This window comes from Coregonus clupeaformis, chromosome 3, assembly GCF_020615455.1.
Source record: "Coregonus clupeaformis isolate EN_2021a chromosome 3, ASM2061545v1, whole genome shotgun sequence".
NCBI classification, from domain to species: Eukaryota; Metazoa; Chordata; class Actinopteri; order Salmoniformes; family Salmonidae; genus Coregonus; species Coregonus clupeaformis.
The window spans coordinates 26,422,078-26,439,494 of record NC_059194.1 but is presented as its reverse complement, the minus strand read 5'-3'; the positions used below and the strand labels follow the sequence as shown (position 1 = coordinate 26,439,494).

The 17,417-nt window shown below is 41.6% G+C and overlaps 1 protein-coding gene across 5 annotated transcripts in view; it reads right to left on the bottom strand.

Annotated features, from left to right (window-relative positions):
• The window catches only part of LOC121543061 (fibroblast growth factor 13), a 186,076-nt gene that overhangs the window by 49,894 nt on the left and 118,765 nt on the right, over positions 1–17,417 (bottom strand). The window contains exon 1 of one of the 5 annotated variants that reach the window (XM_041852792.2): positions 5,187–5,494. The exons of 3 other annotated variants lie outside the window; for them this stretch is intronic. In XM_041852792.2, coding sequence (XP_041708726.1) covers positions 5,187–5,229 — 43 coding nt within the window. In that variant the 5' untranslated portion in view covers positions 5,230–5,494. Of the gene's footprint in view, positions 1–1,855; positions 2,817–5,186; positions 5,495–17,417 lie in introns of those variants that run through there. One more of the 5 variants, XM_041852778.2, reaches the window with a different exon arrangement.

Genomic DNA, 17,417 nt, shown 5'->3' with positions numbered 1-17,417 from the left:
CAAAGGATATGCTTCGGGAAAGTCGTATTTCTGGTCGTAATGCTGGTGAGTTACCGCCGCTCTGATATCCAATAATTTTTCCCGGCTGTATGTAATGATGCAAAACACTTTCTGAGCTAATAATGTAAAAAATAATACATAAAAAACTAAATACTGCAAAGTTTCCTAAGAGCTAGTCGCGAGGCCGCCATCTTCGTCGGCGCCAGGAGTAGATGAATTCCAGGAGTGACTGTGAAGAATGAAACATTGCAGGGTAGCTTAGCCCCAGCTCCGGAGCAACGCACCCTCAATCTCCTCCACTCCCACCTTCATAATGCACTTACAAAACAGCCTGTGAACTTGATGGGAGAGGAATTAACTGGAGCTCATTTAGGTCTGAAAGCGCAGGGCTGAGTCACGCTCAGCAAACGCTCAGCAAACCTCAGCAGTGCTCATTAAACAGGGGCCATGTAAACATCACAGAGAACCAGCCATAAGGTAGTGTTGGGATCTAGCACGGCTAATGTTAGGAGACGTTAGGAGCCCCTGGTCAAAAGCAGACTGAGGTTTGTCTGAATATAGCGTGGCTCTCTGGCTGTGGTTAGGTGCTGTCAGCTGCAGTGGGGGCTAAGCCTTCATTACTATATTAATTGGACCTCGGAGAAATAGACTGCATGGGCCACCCAGGGACTCTTAGAGCTCTCTTGGAATTCCTTATCAGTTTTCTGTTAGAGCACTGCTCTGAAGTATGTCCACTATACTGCATTGTCTGTACAGGAAAAGTCCCTGGATTTTTTTGCCACTTGTTTTGAAATCCCAAACTAGAACGTGTAATACACAGGGAAATGTGTTAAACTTGCAAATGCTGGGTGCTTACTGTACACCCTGTGTCCCATTATAGTACTTCAAAGCAATATATCTGCATAGCCTTTTAGAGGCCTTTTGAAGCTTGCTCATTGTGGATTCAGACAATAGACAGAAGCATGGTAATGCTATTTAAAGACAACAAACCCAGTGGCCTTTTGTTATGCAATAAACCTGCTTAGCTGGCTCCATTGTACTGGTCCACCTAGGATTACATGAGCAAACATTGAGGTATGAATCACCAATATAATATATCCCTTAGGTCAGGGATCATCAGCTAGATTCAGCCGCAGGCCGTTATTTTCTTGAGCGGATGGTCAGGAGGCCGGAACATAATTACAAAGAATTTGTAGACAGCAAATTGAGTGCAAGAAGCCCAAACAGATATAATATTTGACTAAAACATAATAATTTCAAACTTTGCTTACATTTGTATATGATCACATATCTCTCTATTATGTGTGGGAATACTTTTGAACAGATTTCCAAAATTAAAATCACTTGGAGCTGATTTGCTGGTGTTTTTACATTATTTTATGTCGAACAATTACAAAATGTAAAATATCAGAAAACCTGGGGGGGCCAAATAAAATCACTGGCAGCAAGCCGCCAGTTCGATAATCCTCCCTTAGGTCGTTAAGTATAGTCTGAAATGTCATAAGTCGAACTAAATGAACTAAAACACATATCCATAGGAGACTTACTCACTGTCTTTGCTGGGCTCTACATTTTTATTTATAGATTATGATTAACATTCTATTATTGATTAAATAGCCTAATATATATATATATATATATATATATATATATATATATATATATATATATATATATCAGATCGAATAATTGTACTATTTATCCTATATAGCCACTTTGGTAGCCCAGTTCCCCTAATATTTGTTGCACAGAGCAGAGTTGGTGAAAGTGATGATGAAACAAAAGAAATGGCAACAGTAATCAAACATATGGATTTTGATTGTGATGGTCTAACGACAGTATATCCAAACCAGACCTGGTCGCCTCCGTCTCCTCTTCTTGGAGCCAAAGAGTTTGACCCGAGAGAACATAGACAACCGACTTGGTTTGTTCTCGCATTGCTTCGTCTTGTTCGGGCTGCCAACGCAGCGGCAGGCATTAGATTTCTCCCGCTCCCTTGCCTGCCTTTTCTGCCGAATAAGGGAGCTGGCTATCGCTGCAGCCATGGCCAGTTTGACGGTTTTCCTGAGAAAACTTCCAGACTATAAAAAAAATTCGCCTCTACCTCTTCCACCAGAGCGTAGGACTTCTACTTGAAAATCTTACTCAAGGCGCAGCGGTCATCCAAATAGCCCTTAAAAAGCGCAGTCGTTGTTCGTTAATTGTTCCTCCACTCTTCTTCAAAAAGATGCTAATTATATGTTCTGTAAATTGATAATTCTTCTGGTGGTTTTGTTGGGGGTAGCTTGGTAATGGTGCATCTTATCTCCGGAAAGAAGAAGTCGTCCTCAGAAAAATAAAAATATGAGAAATGTTCCACTCTCATGCAGCACAACTAGTTTACCAGAGCGCGATGTATTGATCCTCCAACTGTGTCATTTCCTCAGCATCATAACTAAATACGCGCAGCACTGTTCCCCTAAAAGCCGGGTTGAACCATCCCACAAAAGCATGGACCGTGCACATCAAGAGTGGAGCAGAGGCAGGTGGTCTTGAACGGCGCTTAATGCACACAGAAAAACACCTGTTAGAGAACACAGAGAGAAAAATTCCAATGCTGATGTTTTTCCCCTTCTCTTTTTGGTAGGTTAATCTCCCTCGTCACGGGCAAAGCGCTGCTGGTAAAGCGCATGGACTAAACCTGTTTAATATATAGCGACGGGTGAGGAGAGATATAGACTAGTTATTGTGGAGATTCCCTTAGTTTTTCCTCTCTTGTTCAAGCGTGGCGACATAAGTTAATGAAATAAAGCTCTTCATTCAAATGTAGTATCAGACCCTAGTGCATGGCACAGTCTCAGCTATACTGCTGTGCTCTGAGGGAACATCCCACCTAGGCGCGCGCGCGTGTGTGTGTGTGTGGGGGGGTGGTATTGTCTTATTCAATACCATTCAATGAGTATGCCAATTACGCATACATTTTTTCTCCATGAAATGATATAACTTGCAGTAGATCACATGGTCTACCCTAATTAATGTGGTTGTGGTCAGTAGCTGTGTGGTTTTGGTCAGTAGTTGTAGTCAGTAGTTGTGTGGTTGTGTGGTTCAGTAGTTGTGTGGTCAGTAGTTGTGTGCTTGTGGTCAGTAGCTGTGGTCCGTAGTTGTGGTCAGTAGTTGTGTAGTTGTGGTCAGTAGCTGTGGTCCGTAGTTGTGGTCAGTAGTTGTGTAGTTGTGGTCAGTAGCTGTGGTCCGTAGTTGTGGTCAGTAGTTGTGTGGTTGTGGTCAGTAGGTATGTGGTCAGTTGTTGTGGTCAGTAGTTGGGGTTGTGGTTAGTAGCTGTGGTCAGTATTTGTGGTCAGTAGTTGTGTGATCAGTAGTTTTTTGTTTGTGGTCAGTAGTTTTGTGGTTGTGGTCTGTAGTTGTGGTCAGTAGCTGTGTGGTTGTGGTTCAGTAGCAAGCGCAAGCTCCACTGCAGTCCCTTGGACAGCGACACTGCCCTTAGTGCCTTGAGAATTTGCCTACCACCACCGCTCCACTAGCCAGGCAGGACTGTGTGGAAGAGACCCAAACAAATGTGACCATGGTGCTCAAATGCGAGCCATAGTGACCAATGACTCGGAGTGTGGGCAACGCCCTGACAAAGTCAGAGATGGATTGGGCTATAACTCTGCCTCCTACACACTTGATCAGGTGAAGAAAAACCTGAATGCAGCCACTGGCAGAGAACAACAACAGCCACTGGGCGATGGAATAAATGAGGCTCGAGCAGAGACTGAGCCATCATCAATATTCCACATCCTGCCTGTCTGTCTGTCCCTAGAGCAGGGTGAGGAGATGAGCATGTGGCAACAACAGGAAGCTCGCGCCCACATTTTTCACCAGCGCATTGCCATGGCAGTGTGGCCTTTGCCAGTTTGCCCTGCACTGAGGGGCACTTCAACTTCTGTTTATCTGGGCACAAATATGTTATTTCCAATGAAAAATATGAAGAGGATGATGATGTTGAGGATAAACATGCATGAGAGCAACTGAATACAGCTTACGCTCCTGATTCAATCATCTACATTTTACTTGCATACGTAAAATCATCAATAGCACGCAACTCTGTGAAACTGATAGGCTACGATTTTGGATGACAAGCAAACAAACACTCTCGGTACAAGACAGTAGGCTATGACAGGACAGGAGTCATGTCCTGTTATTGCGTCAACTGCAAGATCAAACATCTGTAGGGAGACAGCACCCCCTCACTGACAAGGCTACTGTCAACAACTCCCTGCAGAAGCAGCAGTAGTCTACTTCTCCTCACCCTCCCTCCCTCCCTCTGTTTCCTCTCCGTGCATCACATCGGAATCAAAGCCTCCACATGGGCGCCACCTACAGTCCAGATCTGAAGCTGCCGTACACAAACTTTACATCTGATATGATTCATAGATCAACAGTGTTGTACAGTATGTACAGTAGTAGGCTATATTGCATACACTGCCACACACAGACGCCAAAGACCAGATATAAATACATATAAATGAGGACGAAACTGTCACTTCATTTACAAAGAAATAGACTATTACCCAATCATCTTAATAATGCATCTATGACAATCATAGAGGCAATAGACAATAATAAAAGCAGGGTTCTGAAAACACTCAAGGCTCCAGAGTATGCCAACAGCCTACATATTTAACAAAAAAAGTTAAGTAGGTTATAGGCTACATTTTCAAACTTGAACAACCATTAACATCAACCCGTGTGATCAAAATACATAATATTTCAACATAGTTTAAAAAAAACATATTACCGATACATTTATTACAATTGATATGCACCAAAAAGTAAAATGTTGAATTCTATGCTTCAATTTCAGCAAGTAGGCTATTATACATACTAGGCTACACATCAACTAAATATAATAAGCGTTTGACCTCAGACGAGTTCTATATGGTAGCCTTCTACAGCACTTCTATCACCGAGGTCATTTTCCTTCAGCACCATGGACAGCTCCAGCGCCAGGGTGTGCGCATCTGTCAAAAACATCCATGTTCCGCCACAGATCATGCAGCACAACACAAAGTAAATACGATATTCTTATAATCAAGATATGAGACATATTCCACATCAAGTGCATCAGAAAGTAGGCTATGTCCCTAGAAGTCAAACAAACAGAAGAAAATGTGCAGAAAGACTTGGAAAGGAAAAGCGCAGCCTACCCGATGTAGATTTTCTCAAGGGAAAAGTCTTGCTTCTATGCATAACTGAAGCCCCAAAAAAGTGTCCTCAATACGAACAATAGCCGTTGGATTTTGGAATGAAAGTGAGAAAATGCTACAGAAGTTTATTCCATATTATTCAAAGAACTGTCAAAGGCGTAGACAGAGAATGCGTCTAGGCGGGGCCAGCAGAAGATGTAGAAGAAGATCATTAACGGATAGGCATTAGTGACATGCCATTATGACTGTCTAAAATACTCATTAAAGATGCATTTGGAGGTCTTGTTGATCTGGAGTGTAGTCACTAAACTGCTGTAGCCTCTCTGAGTCGGAAAGGAAGAAAAGTGATCGAAATTACTCGTAGAGCTTGTACTTCCTGCCTAGAGCAGAGAATAGTTTCCTCTCATATTACAACAACATGGATGTAAAACGATCCTTTAATGTGCCGGGTAAAACGGTTATGCAGGCCCAGTCCACTTTCCACTGAAATGCATCGACGTACATCAATGATGACAATACGCATTAGCAGAGGGTTTTTCCATGGAAGCTCTGTTGTTCTAGACACTTAAGAGGGGGTTTTAACAAGCTGGTACAGTGATATTAAAATTGCCTTTCCACATCGCACATGGCTGCTTTATCACGTAAACTGCCATAGACAACAACAAACTTGAAGACATGATTCAAACGTTCTTACATTATACAACCATCTACCATGTTTAATGAGAAATGACAGATACAGAATGAACATCCCTAATGTACATAAAGTATAGAAGAAAATTAGGGCATTGTTGATCAAACTCTCCAAGACAAGCACCAATCATTGTAATGGCTAATATATTGAAGGCCTAAACTGTGGTGAATGTGATTCTCTTGTATACTGTAGGGCAGGGGTATTCAACTCTTACCCTACGAGGTCTGGAGCCTGCTGGTTTTCTGTTCTACCTGATAAGTAATTGCACTCACCTGGTGTCTAAATCAGTCCCTGATTAGAGAGGAACAATGAAAAATAGCAGTAGAGCTGGCTTCAAGGTCCAGAGTTGGGTTTGAGGGCTGTAGGGAGATACTTTGATGCAGATCCTACACAGTGTTGAACACTAGATGGGGCAAGTGACCAGCCTTACATTGTTGTTGCAGCCTTGCCATTGAAGTTGGCAATAACCTGCGCTTGAAAAAACAGACTTACTGAAAGTCTGTAATAGTATGACCTCTAAATATATTAACTATATATTTAAGACTTGCAACTTAGACATGTATGTACTGAATGTATGTATGTGTATCAATCTGTATCAATCTCCATAAAACCATATGTTTTGTTCCATGCTCTGCCCATCAATAATCCTGCCATATGATAAGTGGCCCCCAACAGGGACAAGAGGCAGACCCCAGGTTCTACTATAACATCTTGTGTCTCAGCTCCACTCTGGATAAGCTGAGACCATCAGTCAAAGAGGCAGGTTAGCTCTAGAGGATGATAGCATGGATACTGAGGAAAGGAGGGGTGCATGAAACAACAGCAATACTAATACAACATCACAAGAGATACTTGAAAGTGTCTATGTGTATCTTCAAGCATTTAATATTACACTTTATATACATCACAGAAGACTGAAATATAACAAAACCGTTCGACATAGAAACACTGGGTTTTCTGCGATAAAAAAAGAAGTAATGTTTATTAATTATGAAATTATGAAAAATATTACTAACATTCCACCCATGAGGCCACTAGAGGGCGATTTGGTCATTTGACTGCAGGAAAGGTGTCTACACCTACTATATACATTTTACAGACACGGTACAACCAAAGTTTAAGTCAACTGGCTGCTGCTGTAATGATATTGAGTGGTAATAACATGATAATGGCATAGGTTTCAACTTGAGAGGCGAGCATCAAGAAAGAGAGGAGAAAGAAAGGCTTGACGCATGTGTGTGTGTGTTAATTACTGTGGTGCCCCAGAATGCCAGTCTACTCTGGCCTCCTGGCAGCTCCACTGGGCCAGGGGCACCTTCACTGTTCTACTAACTACACTCCCAGCCACAGCCTCATGGGAGGGGGAGGAGAGCCTACATGGACAACCTAAAGCCCAGTACACATACAGGCAATAACAGCAGCTATTAGGACAACAGACACAGACAGTATTTGCATCAATACTAGCTAGCAGTGCCATAAAAGGCAAACCAGTACAAAGCCAAGTTGTGAGTACAATCAGCAATATAGATCTATGGAGAGAGACAGTTATGCTGAAGCTAAATGTATTGGACTGCCGGACCATTGGTGTTGTGTATGTTTTGTATATGGGATGGGTGTGAAGTGAGTGCCAGGCTGACAGTGACTCTGCAGGCCAGGGTACTATTGTGCCGCCTGCTGTCATACAAAGGCACACAGATGACGCTCGCTGATCCCAGCGCCGTGTGCTTCTAAAACTGTGAACACGGTTACATCAGACAGCACCTCACAGCCTGCCACCATCACTCTGCCAGTACACAATGACATCACCACAGATTCCTCAGATTCAGGGTGATGATACATATGCTAGCCACTAGGGTGCAGTGCTGCCGAGCACCCAGAGATTGGGAGATGTGGGATGTGCAGCCAAGGTTGAGGACCATATATACATACCCGTCTCTCTGTAGATATGGCCAAACAATTAGTGCTGTCTCCTTTTATTAATCGCCCTAGTCGTATCAAGATTAATCAGTGTTAATGAGTTTGTAATTTGGGAGTGAGAGGAGGCAGGATTTGGGGTACATGCATTGATTGTAGTATAAGGTTTAATCCCCTTTTAAGCATTTTCTGATAGAGGACAAAGCTTAAAACATAAGACTAGTAGCATCCTGAGTGAGTACATCAACATTCTTTAAAAGTCAATTTTGGAACGTTATCTAAATCAGTGTTTCCCAACTCCAGTCCTCGAGTACCCCCAACAGTATACATTTGTATTGTAGCCCGAGACAAGCAGACTGATACAACTTGTCAACTAATCATCAAGCCCTTGAGTTGAATGAGGTGTGTTTGTCCAGGGCTATGGTTGGGAGTACTTGAGGACCGGACTTGGGAACCACTGATCTAAATCATTACATGTTAAAATACTGAGCTCAGCTCAACAGCTTCATTTGTATAGTTCTGTGTTAAAGAAAGGACCTACCATGGATGAAGACCAATAAGCTCTAATTGACATATTGTAACAAATGAGGCAGTTCCACTCAGTTTCTCTGCAGGCCTCTGAGTGCATACAGTAAGTGTGCTGGTGGCGGTGCTGCTGTAGCACACTAGACTAGGCCACCACTGCCATGGCGATAACCGGTGTTGCCATGGAGACTGTCCACGTGAGCATTTGTTTGTGAGAGTGTGATTGTGTGCCGGGGGTGGGAGAAGGGGTATTATAAGATAAGAGAGCCTTCCTCAAGGCTCCATGAGAAGAAGAGCTGGATCCTAGTTATGACTGAAATGCTGGGCCACAGGGCTGGGCTCACAGCCTCAGAGCTCTCTGCTGCACCCGCCAGGGCCTGGAGGACCGACTGCAGCAGCAGATAAAGACAGGGACCAGTGCGACTGGGACTGGGAGAAGGCCCTGGCATTACCTCACCCCCAGAGTATTGACTCCGATCTAGAGAAGCAGCTCTGAGCTACACCGTGGGGAATAGCGACAAAGCAAAAGAGCAACTCTAAACTCCACCGTGGGGACTAACGACAATGCAGAAGCGCAGCTCTGAGCTCCACCGTGGGGACTACGTAACTACTACCCAGAGGATTAGCTCATGGTCCACCCCAGAGCCTTCCATCCAATGAGCTATTTAATTAAAGAACAACAATGCATTCAATTCTAAATACATGTACATCAACTTGGTGCTTGTTTATATTTGTCCACAGTGCCAGTTTGTTATTTCAGAAGTAAAGATAATGAAACATAAAAACAGTAAACATGGAAAGAAAGGGCTGTGAAGTTCATCCGACATGTACTGTATGCCAGTCTCCTTCCTCATTAAACCACTGTACTGTAGCATCTAGGCCTTTACATCTCACTTAAAGCACACAGGAAATAAGAAGATCTAATACTGGCTATTTCCATATGCCCCCTCACCTTTTGCGTAGCACATTTGCAGAAGTCTTAGTCTGGTGATCAACACCGTTGGTGTAGGTTCAGAGTCTGGCAGAGTAATTATGGGGTGTTTTGTCTCACAGGAGAGGGGGAACAAACGTCAACAGTCTTAGACGTCAATGGAGACTAATTATAGGGAACGCATGGTGCTGAAATATCTAAAGACTTTCTGGGACTGTCTGTCTGACTACTAGACTGTGATAACTGTCTGTCTGACTACTAGACTGAGATAACTGTCTGTCTGTCTGATTAATAGACTGCGATAACTGTCTGTCTGACAGACTACTAGACTGAGATAACTGTCTGTCTATCTGACTTCTAAACTGAAATAAAATGGCTACTGATCAGACACTTTTAATTATTTCCAGCCGCTATTAATATTCAGTCATTATATGCCTCAAAGGGGTAAAAACACACAGTATGATGTGACGCTGATGCTACAGAGAGAAAGAGGACATTTTGCTGGACAAGACCAGTGAGCCCCACAGCTTCAGTTTCTCCATCTTCTTAATCAAATTGCACTTCCACCCTCACTCACACAAACAATCAAGAGAAAATCATTTGAAATAACTGCATTCCGAAATGGCAATCCTTGATTCCACCCATGTCAATCACAATTGCATATACAGTTGAAGTCGGAAGTTTATATACACTTAGGTTGGAGTCATTAAAACTCAATTTTTAACCACTCCACACATTTCTTGTTAACAAACTATAGTTTTGGCAAGTCAGTTAGGACATATACTTTGTACACGACACAAGTAATTTTTCCAACAATTGTTTACAGACAGATTATTTCACTTATAATTCACTGTATCACAATTCCAGTGGGTCAGAAGTTTACATACACTAAGTTGACTGTGCCTTTAAACAGCTTGGAAAATTCCAGAAAATGATGTCATGGCTTTAGAAGCTTCTGATAGGCTAATTGACATAATTTGAGTCAATTGGAAGTGTACCTGTGGATGTATTCAAGGCCTACCTTCAAACTCAGTGCCTCTTTGCTTGACATCATGGGAAAATCAAAAGAAATCAGCCAAAACCTTCCAAACGCCTGAAGGTACCACGTTCATCTGTACAAACAATAGTACGCAAGTAAAAACACCATGGGACCACGCAGCCGTCATACCGCTCAGGAAGGAGATGCGTTCTGTCTCCTAGAGATGAACGTACTTTGGTGCGAAAAGTGCAAATTAATCCCAGAACAACAGCAAAGGACCTTGTGAAGATGCTGGAGGAAACAGGTACAAAAGTATCTATATCCACAGTAAGAACGAGTCCTATATCGACGTAACCTGAAAGGCCACTCAGCAAGGAAGAAGCCATTGCACCAAAATCGCCATATAAAAGCCAGACTATGGTTTGCAACTGCACATGGGGACAAAGATCGTACTTTTTGGAGAAATGTCCTCTGGTCTAATGAAACAAAAATAGAACTGGCCATAATGACCATCGTTATGTTTGGAGGAAAAAGGGGGGCGCTTGCAAGCCGAAGAACACCATCCCAACCATGAAGCACGGGGGTGGCAGCATCATGATGTGAGGGTGCTTTGCTGCAGGAGGGACTAGTGCATTTCACAAAATAGATGGCATCATGAGGAAGGAAAATTATGTGGATATATTGAAGCAACATCTCAAGACATCAGTCAGGAAGTTAAAGCTTGGTCGCAAATGGGTCTTCCAAATTGACAATGTCCCCAAGCATAATTCCAAAGTTGTGGCAAAATGGCTTAAGGACAACAAAGTCAAGGTATTGGAGTGGCCATCACAAAGCCCTGACCTCAATCCTATAGAACATTTGTGGGCAGAACTAAAAAAGCGTGTGCAAGCAAGGAGGCCTACAAACCTGACTCAGTTACACCAGCTCTGTCAGGAGGATTGGGCCAAAATTCACCCAATTTACTGTGGGAAGCTTGTGGAAGGCTACCCGACACATTTGACCCAAGTTAAACAATTTAAAGGCAATGCTACCAAATACTAATTGAGTGTATGTAAACTTCTGACCCACTGGGAATGTGATGAAAGAAATAAAAGCTGAAATAAATCATTCTCTCTGCTATTATTCTGACATTTCACATTCTTAAAATAAAGTGGTGATCCTAACTGACCTAAGACAGGGAATTTTTACTATGATTAAATGTCAGGAATTGTGAAAAACTGAGTTTAAATGTATTTGGCTAACGTGTATGTAAACCTCCGACTTCAACTGTACCTGCATTCACGTCAATGCACGTCAAGCTGCCTGAAGCAGTGGCGCATGGCACCGGGTTCCAGTCTCTTAGCAATATACATACACAGTAATGCACACAGTGTTTGAGATGGGTGCCTTGTAATGATGTGGAGAAATCTCAGTCAGTGGGGTCAAACGACATGTGAAATCGCACAGCTCTGAGACAACTCTGAACTGAATGACTAATAGGAGAAGCGCACACACACATACACACACACACACACACACACACACATACACACACACACACACACACACACACACAATAAAACCTAAATAACAATGTCTGACATGGCCCCACTGGGCACACTACGTCATTTCAACGTGGATCATTGGGTAATATTTGGTTGAGACGCTGATCAATGAGTTTACAACCTATATTCAACCACTCAAAAAGAGAGCCATAAGTTAATTGAATTTTCAATGTGTTATCACTGTGTTTTCAACCATCTAAAAGCAGAACCAAATTCCAATGGAAAAACCATGTCTGATTTTGGTGTAGTTGTCAACCAAATGTCTACCACTGTGCTTTCAACCATGTAAAAGCACAGCAAATTTCAAATGGGAATACAATGTCAGATATTTTGTTTATTTATACAACAGATTAATGTGACCAGACGCAAATGACCTGGATTGCAGTTGAGATTAAAATAAAAGGGTATGATGCAAGTAAACAATGCAGTCTGAGATTCTGCGCAGATTCTTACAGCAATTGTGACGATCTCCACATACCTGTCACGAACATGCACGATTTATATGACTACATAAGAAGACATTTACAGTTACAGTAACCTCAAAATGTGGCCATGAATGTGTTACTTACTTTAATCAAAATTTAAAGGAGATGAATCTACTGCTTGGAAAGTTCCATTTTAAGCCACTGGTTTAATTCCATTCTTTAACTTTTATTTTTGGTTGAGTTGGAGACATGAATCCCAATTATTATTTGTTAACTGTTCGACAAGTTAATAGGCTATTTATTTTATTTCAAAAGTTATATTGAATTATGTTTGGCTGTCAACGCAACCACATATCAACAAGGAGATTTATCTTCAGCTTGGATAGTTCCATCTGTGCCACTGACTTAGTCTAGCTTTAATTCCAGTTTGTCTACAAATTAATAATTTATACAGTGCTTTCGGCAAGTATTCAGACCCCTTCACTTTTTCCACATTATGTTACGTTACAGCCTTATTCTAAAATGGATTCAAGATTATTATTTTTTATCAATATACACACAATACCCCATAATGACAAAGCAAATTTATGTGTGTGAAATTTGTGCAAATTTGTTAAAAATAAAAAACGGAAATATCACATTTACATAAGTATTCAGACCCTTTACTCAGTAATTTGTTGAAGCTCCTTTGGCAGCGATTACAGCCTAGAGTCTACAAGCTTGGCACACCTGTATTTGGGGAGTTTCTCCCATTCTTCACTGCAGATCCTCTCAAGCTCTGTCAGGTTGGATGGGGAGCATCGCTGCACAGCTATTTTCAGGTCTCTACAGAGATGTTCGATCGGGCTCATGTCCGGGCTCTGGCTGGGCCACTCAAGGACATTCAGAGACTTGTCCCGAAGCCACTCCTGCATTGTCTTGGCTGTGTGCTTAGGGTCGTTGTCCTGTTGGAGGGTGATCCTTCACCCTAGTCTGAGGTCCTGAGTGCTCTGGAGCAGGTTTTCATCAAGGAGCTCTCTGTACTTTGCTCCGTTCATCTTTCCCTCAATCCTGACTAGTCTCCCAGTCCCTGCCGCTGAAAAACATCCCCACAGCATGATGCTGCCACCACCATGCTTCACCGTAGGGATGGTATTGGCCAGGGGATGAGCGGTGCCTGGTTTCCTCCAGACGTGACGCTTGGTATTCAGGCCAAAGAGTTCAATCTTGGTTTCATCAGACCAGAGAATCTTGTTTCTCATGGTCCGAGAGTCCTTTAGGTGCCTTTTGGCAAACTCCACGTGGGCTGTCATGTGCCTTTTACTGAGGAGTAGCTTCCATCTGGCCACTGATTGGTGGAGTGCTGAAGAGATGGTTGTCCTTCTGGAAGGTTCTCCCATCTCCACAGAGGAACACTAGAGCTCTATCAGAGTGACCATTGGGTTCTTGGTCACCTCCCTGACCAAGGCCCTTCTCCCCCGATTGCTCAGTTTGACTGGGCGGCCAGCTCTAGGAAGAGTCTTGGTGGTTCCAAACTTCTTCCATTTAAGAATGATGGAGGCCACTGTGATCTTGGGGACCTTCAATGCTGCAGAAATGTTTTGGTACCCTTCTCCATATCTGTGCCTCGACACAATCCTGTCTCGGAGCTCTACGGACAATTCCTTCGACCTCATGGCTTGGTTTTTGCTATGACATGCACTGTCAACTGTGGGACCTTATATAGACAGGTGTGTACCTTTCCAAATCCTGTGGACTCCAATCAAGTTGTAGAAACATCTCAAGGATGATCAATGGAAACAGGATGCACCTGAGCTCAATTTCGAGTCTCATAGCAAATGGTCTGAATAATTATTTAAATAAGGTATTTCTGTATTCGATTTTTTATAAATGTGCAACATTTTCTAAAAAACAGTTTTCGCTTTGTCATTATGGGGTAGTGTGTAGATTGATGAGGAACTAATTAAATGTAATCCTATTTAGAATAAGGCTGTAATTCAACAAAATGTGGAAGAAGTGAAGGGGTCTGAATACTTTCCGAATGCACTGTATGTTGGATCTCAACCAAAAATCAAAGTTAAAGAATTGGACTAAATCAAATTATTTAAAGTGCTTTTGAAGTTTGATTTCATTTGTTTCATCCTATTCTTTAACTTAGATTTTTGGTTGAGATGGAGACGTGAATCCAACATAACAATTATTAATTTGTAGACAAACTGGAATTAAAGCCAGACTAAGTCAGTGGCACAGATGGAACTATCAAAGCAGAAGATATATCTCCTTCAAGTGTTGATATTTGGTTGTGTTGACAACCTAACATAATTCAATATCACTCAATTTGAAATCAACCAGAGCTTGAAACCCTAGGCCTATTGTACTGTCTATTTTTAGTTGAATTCTGGGTTGAATTGAAACAATTGCTGTTGATGACTTTGCAAATGCTATAGGTCTAAATAGCATAATTGATGATATATGAGTGATATTTAATTTGATCTGTTAAACCTACTCTTTGGAATGACTTTGATAGCAGCAGTGAATCTATTTACTTTTTAAGTGGAGAGCTCTCAACAATCATTCTCACGATAGCACATTGGTAATAGTCAGTGACAAATATCATAGCTAACCAGGCCTGGGCTTGGTTAAAACCTTTAATGGGAGAACAAAGGAAGCTGTTGACAGATAAATTCTCCAGTAGGAGGTGCTGCCCAGCCTATTGTTATTTTTCTGATAGTGGATACAACGTTGAAAATCTGACGTTGTTTTAAAGGTACAAATTCAATATATTTTATACAAGGTTTGTCTATGTTGAAATTTGGCTACCATGATAACATAATCCGGTGGTTGAAATTTCACCTCAAAACAACAGTTGATGACTTTTTTCAACTCAAAGATGTTTTCCACATACATTCCACATCACAATACATTGACAAATTATGTTGAAACAAAGTTGATTCAACCAGTTTGTGCCCAGTGGGGTCCACCTGTCTCAGTCTCATGTGCCCTGAATGGAAATATGAGGAAAAGAAGAGGACGCGTTTATTTAACGTTCAATATTAGTGATAACACATTCATGAGATGATGTCAATGGACGAGGGATTATCATGTCGATGTACAATGAGTCGTGTCTATTGAAAAATAAACCGGTGTAAGTGACTCAACTCTACGGCCGGCAGACCGGTTCCTGGCTCTATTCCCCGGGGTCTTTTGGGTAAATGGCTAAACCATAATCAAGGTGAGGGATGTGGTGAGCAGGAGGGCGTGTAAAAGCCCCAGTGATTGGCAGCTCAGCGAGGGGTCATTGGGAGCATAAATAGTAGATTAAAAACCAGTTGAGACCTCTGAATCACATGTTAGAATCACCTTCGGCAGTGATTACAGTTGTGAGTCTTTCTGTGTAAGTCTCTAAGAGCTTTGCACTCCTGGATTGTACAATATTTGCACCACATTTTTGTATTTATTCTTCAAGCTCTGTCAAGTTGTTTGTTGATCATTGCTAGACAGACATTTTTTCAGTCTTGCCATAGATTTTCAAGCCGATTTATGTAAAAACTGTAACTAGACCACTCAGGAACATTCAATGTTGTCTTGGTAAGCAACTCTAGTGTATATTTGGCCTTGTGTTTTAGGTTATTGTCCTGCTGAAAGGTGAATTTGTCTCCCATTGTCTGTTGGAAAGCAGACTGAACCAGGTTTTCCTCTAGAATTTTGCCTGTGCTTAGCTCTATTCCATTTCTTTTTATCATAAAGAACTCCCTAGTCCTTGCCAATGACAAGCATACCCATAACATGCAGCCACCACCATGCTTGAAAATATGAAGAGTGGTAGTCAGTGATGTGTTGTGTTGGATTTGCCCCAAACATAACGCTTTGTATTCAAGACATAAAGTTCATTTCTTTGCCACATTTATTGCAGTTTTACTTTAATACCTTACTACAAACAGGATGCATGTTTTGGAATATTTATATTCTGTACAAGCTTCCTTCTTTTCACTCTGTCATTTAACCTCTTAAGGATCGGACCCTTTTTTTCAATTTCCGCCTAAAATGACATCCCCAAATTTAACTGCCTGTAGCTCAGGACCTGAAGCAAGGATATGCATATTCTTTGAAGTTTGTGGAAATGTCAAATTAATGTAGGAGAATATAACACATTAGATCTGGTAAAAGATATTACAAACAAAAAATCATGCGTTTTAATTTTTTTTATCATCTTTGAAATGAAAGAGAAAGGCCACAACTTTGCACTTTAGGCGCAAAGTTTCAGATTGATCCAGTGAAGCATTGCAATATTGGACTATTTTGTCTGCCCAAATGTGCCGAATTGGTCAATTGATACATTTTCAAGTACATAACTATAGAGAACATACAAAAATGATATGGTAATACAAAATGTAAGTTTACACACTCCCAGGAATGTCATACATGATGGATCATTAGCTTATACACTAACTTTCACACATCTAGATGGCTGGGCGGGGTGGGTGTGGAGCCAAAGACAGTTCCTACATTTGAATATAAAAATGGATTTTATCAAACAAAACGATGCTACATTTTATCTCTGGGACCCTTAGGATGACTAATCAGAGCAAGACTACTGAATGTAAGGACATTATTTACCTTCAGAGGTGAATGTATCAAACCAGTTGCCGTGATAAGTTTTTTTGTTGTTGTGCACTCTCCTCAAACAATAGCATGGTATATTTTCACTGTAACAGCTACTGTAAATTGGACAGTGCAGTTAGATTAACAAGAATTTAAGCTTTCTGCCCATATAAGACATGTCTATGTCCTGGAAAGTTTGCTGTTACTTACAACGGTCATGCTAATCACATTAGCGCACGTTAGCTCAAACGTCCCATATACGGGACACCGATCCCGTAGTTAAGTTAGTATTGTGGAGTAACTACAATGTTGTTGATCTATCCTCAGTTTTCTCCTATCACAGCCATGGAACTGTTTTAAAGTCACCGTTGGTCACATGGTGAAATCCCTGAGTGGTTTCCTTCCTCTCCAGCAACTGAGTTAGGAAGGATGCCTGTCTCTTTGTAGTGACTGGGTGTATTGATACATCATCCAAAGTGTAATTAATAACTTCACCATGCTCAAAGTGATATTCAATGTCTGTTTTTTTTTTACCCATCTACCAATAGGTGCCCTTCTTTGCGAGGCACTGGAAAACCTCCCTGGTCTTTGTGGTTGACTGAGGGACCTTACAGATAATTGTATGTGTGGGGTACAGAGAT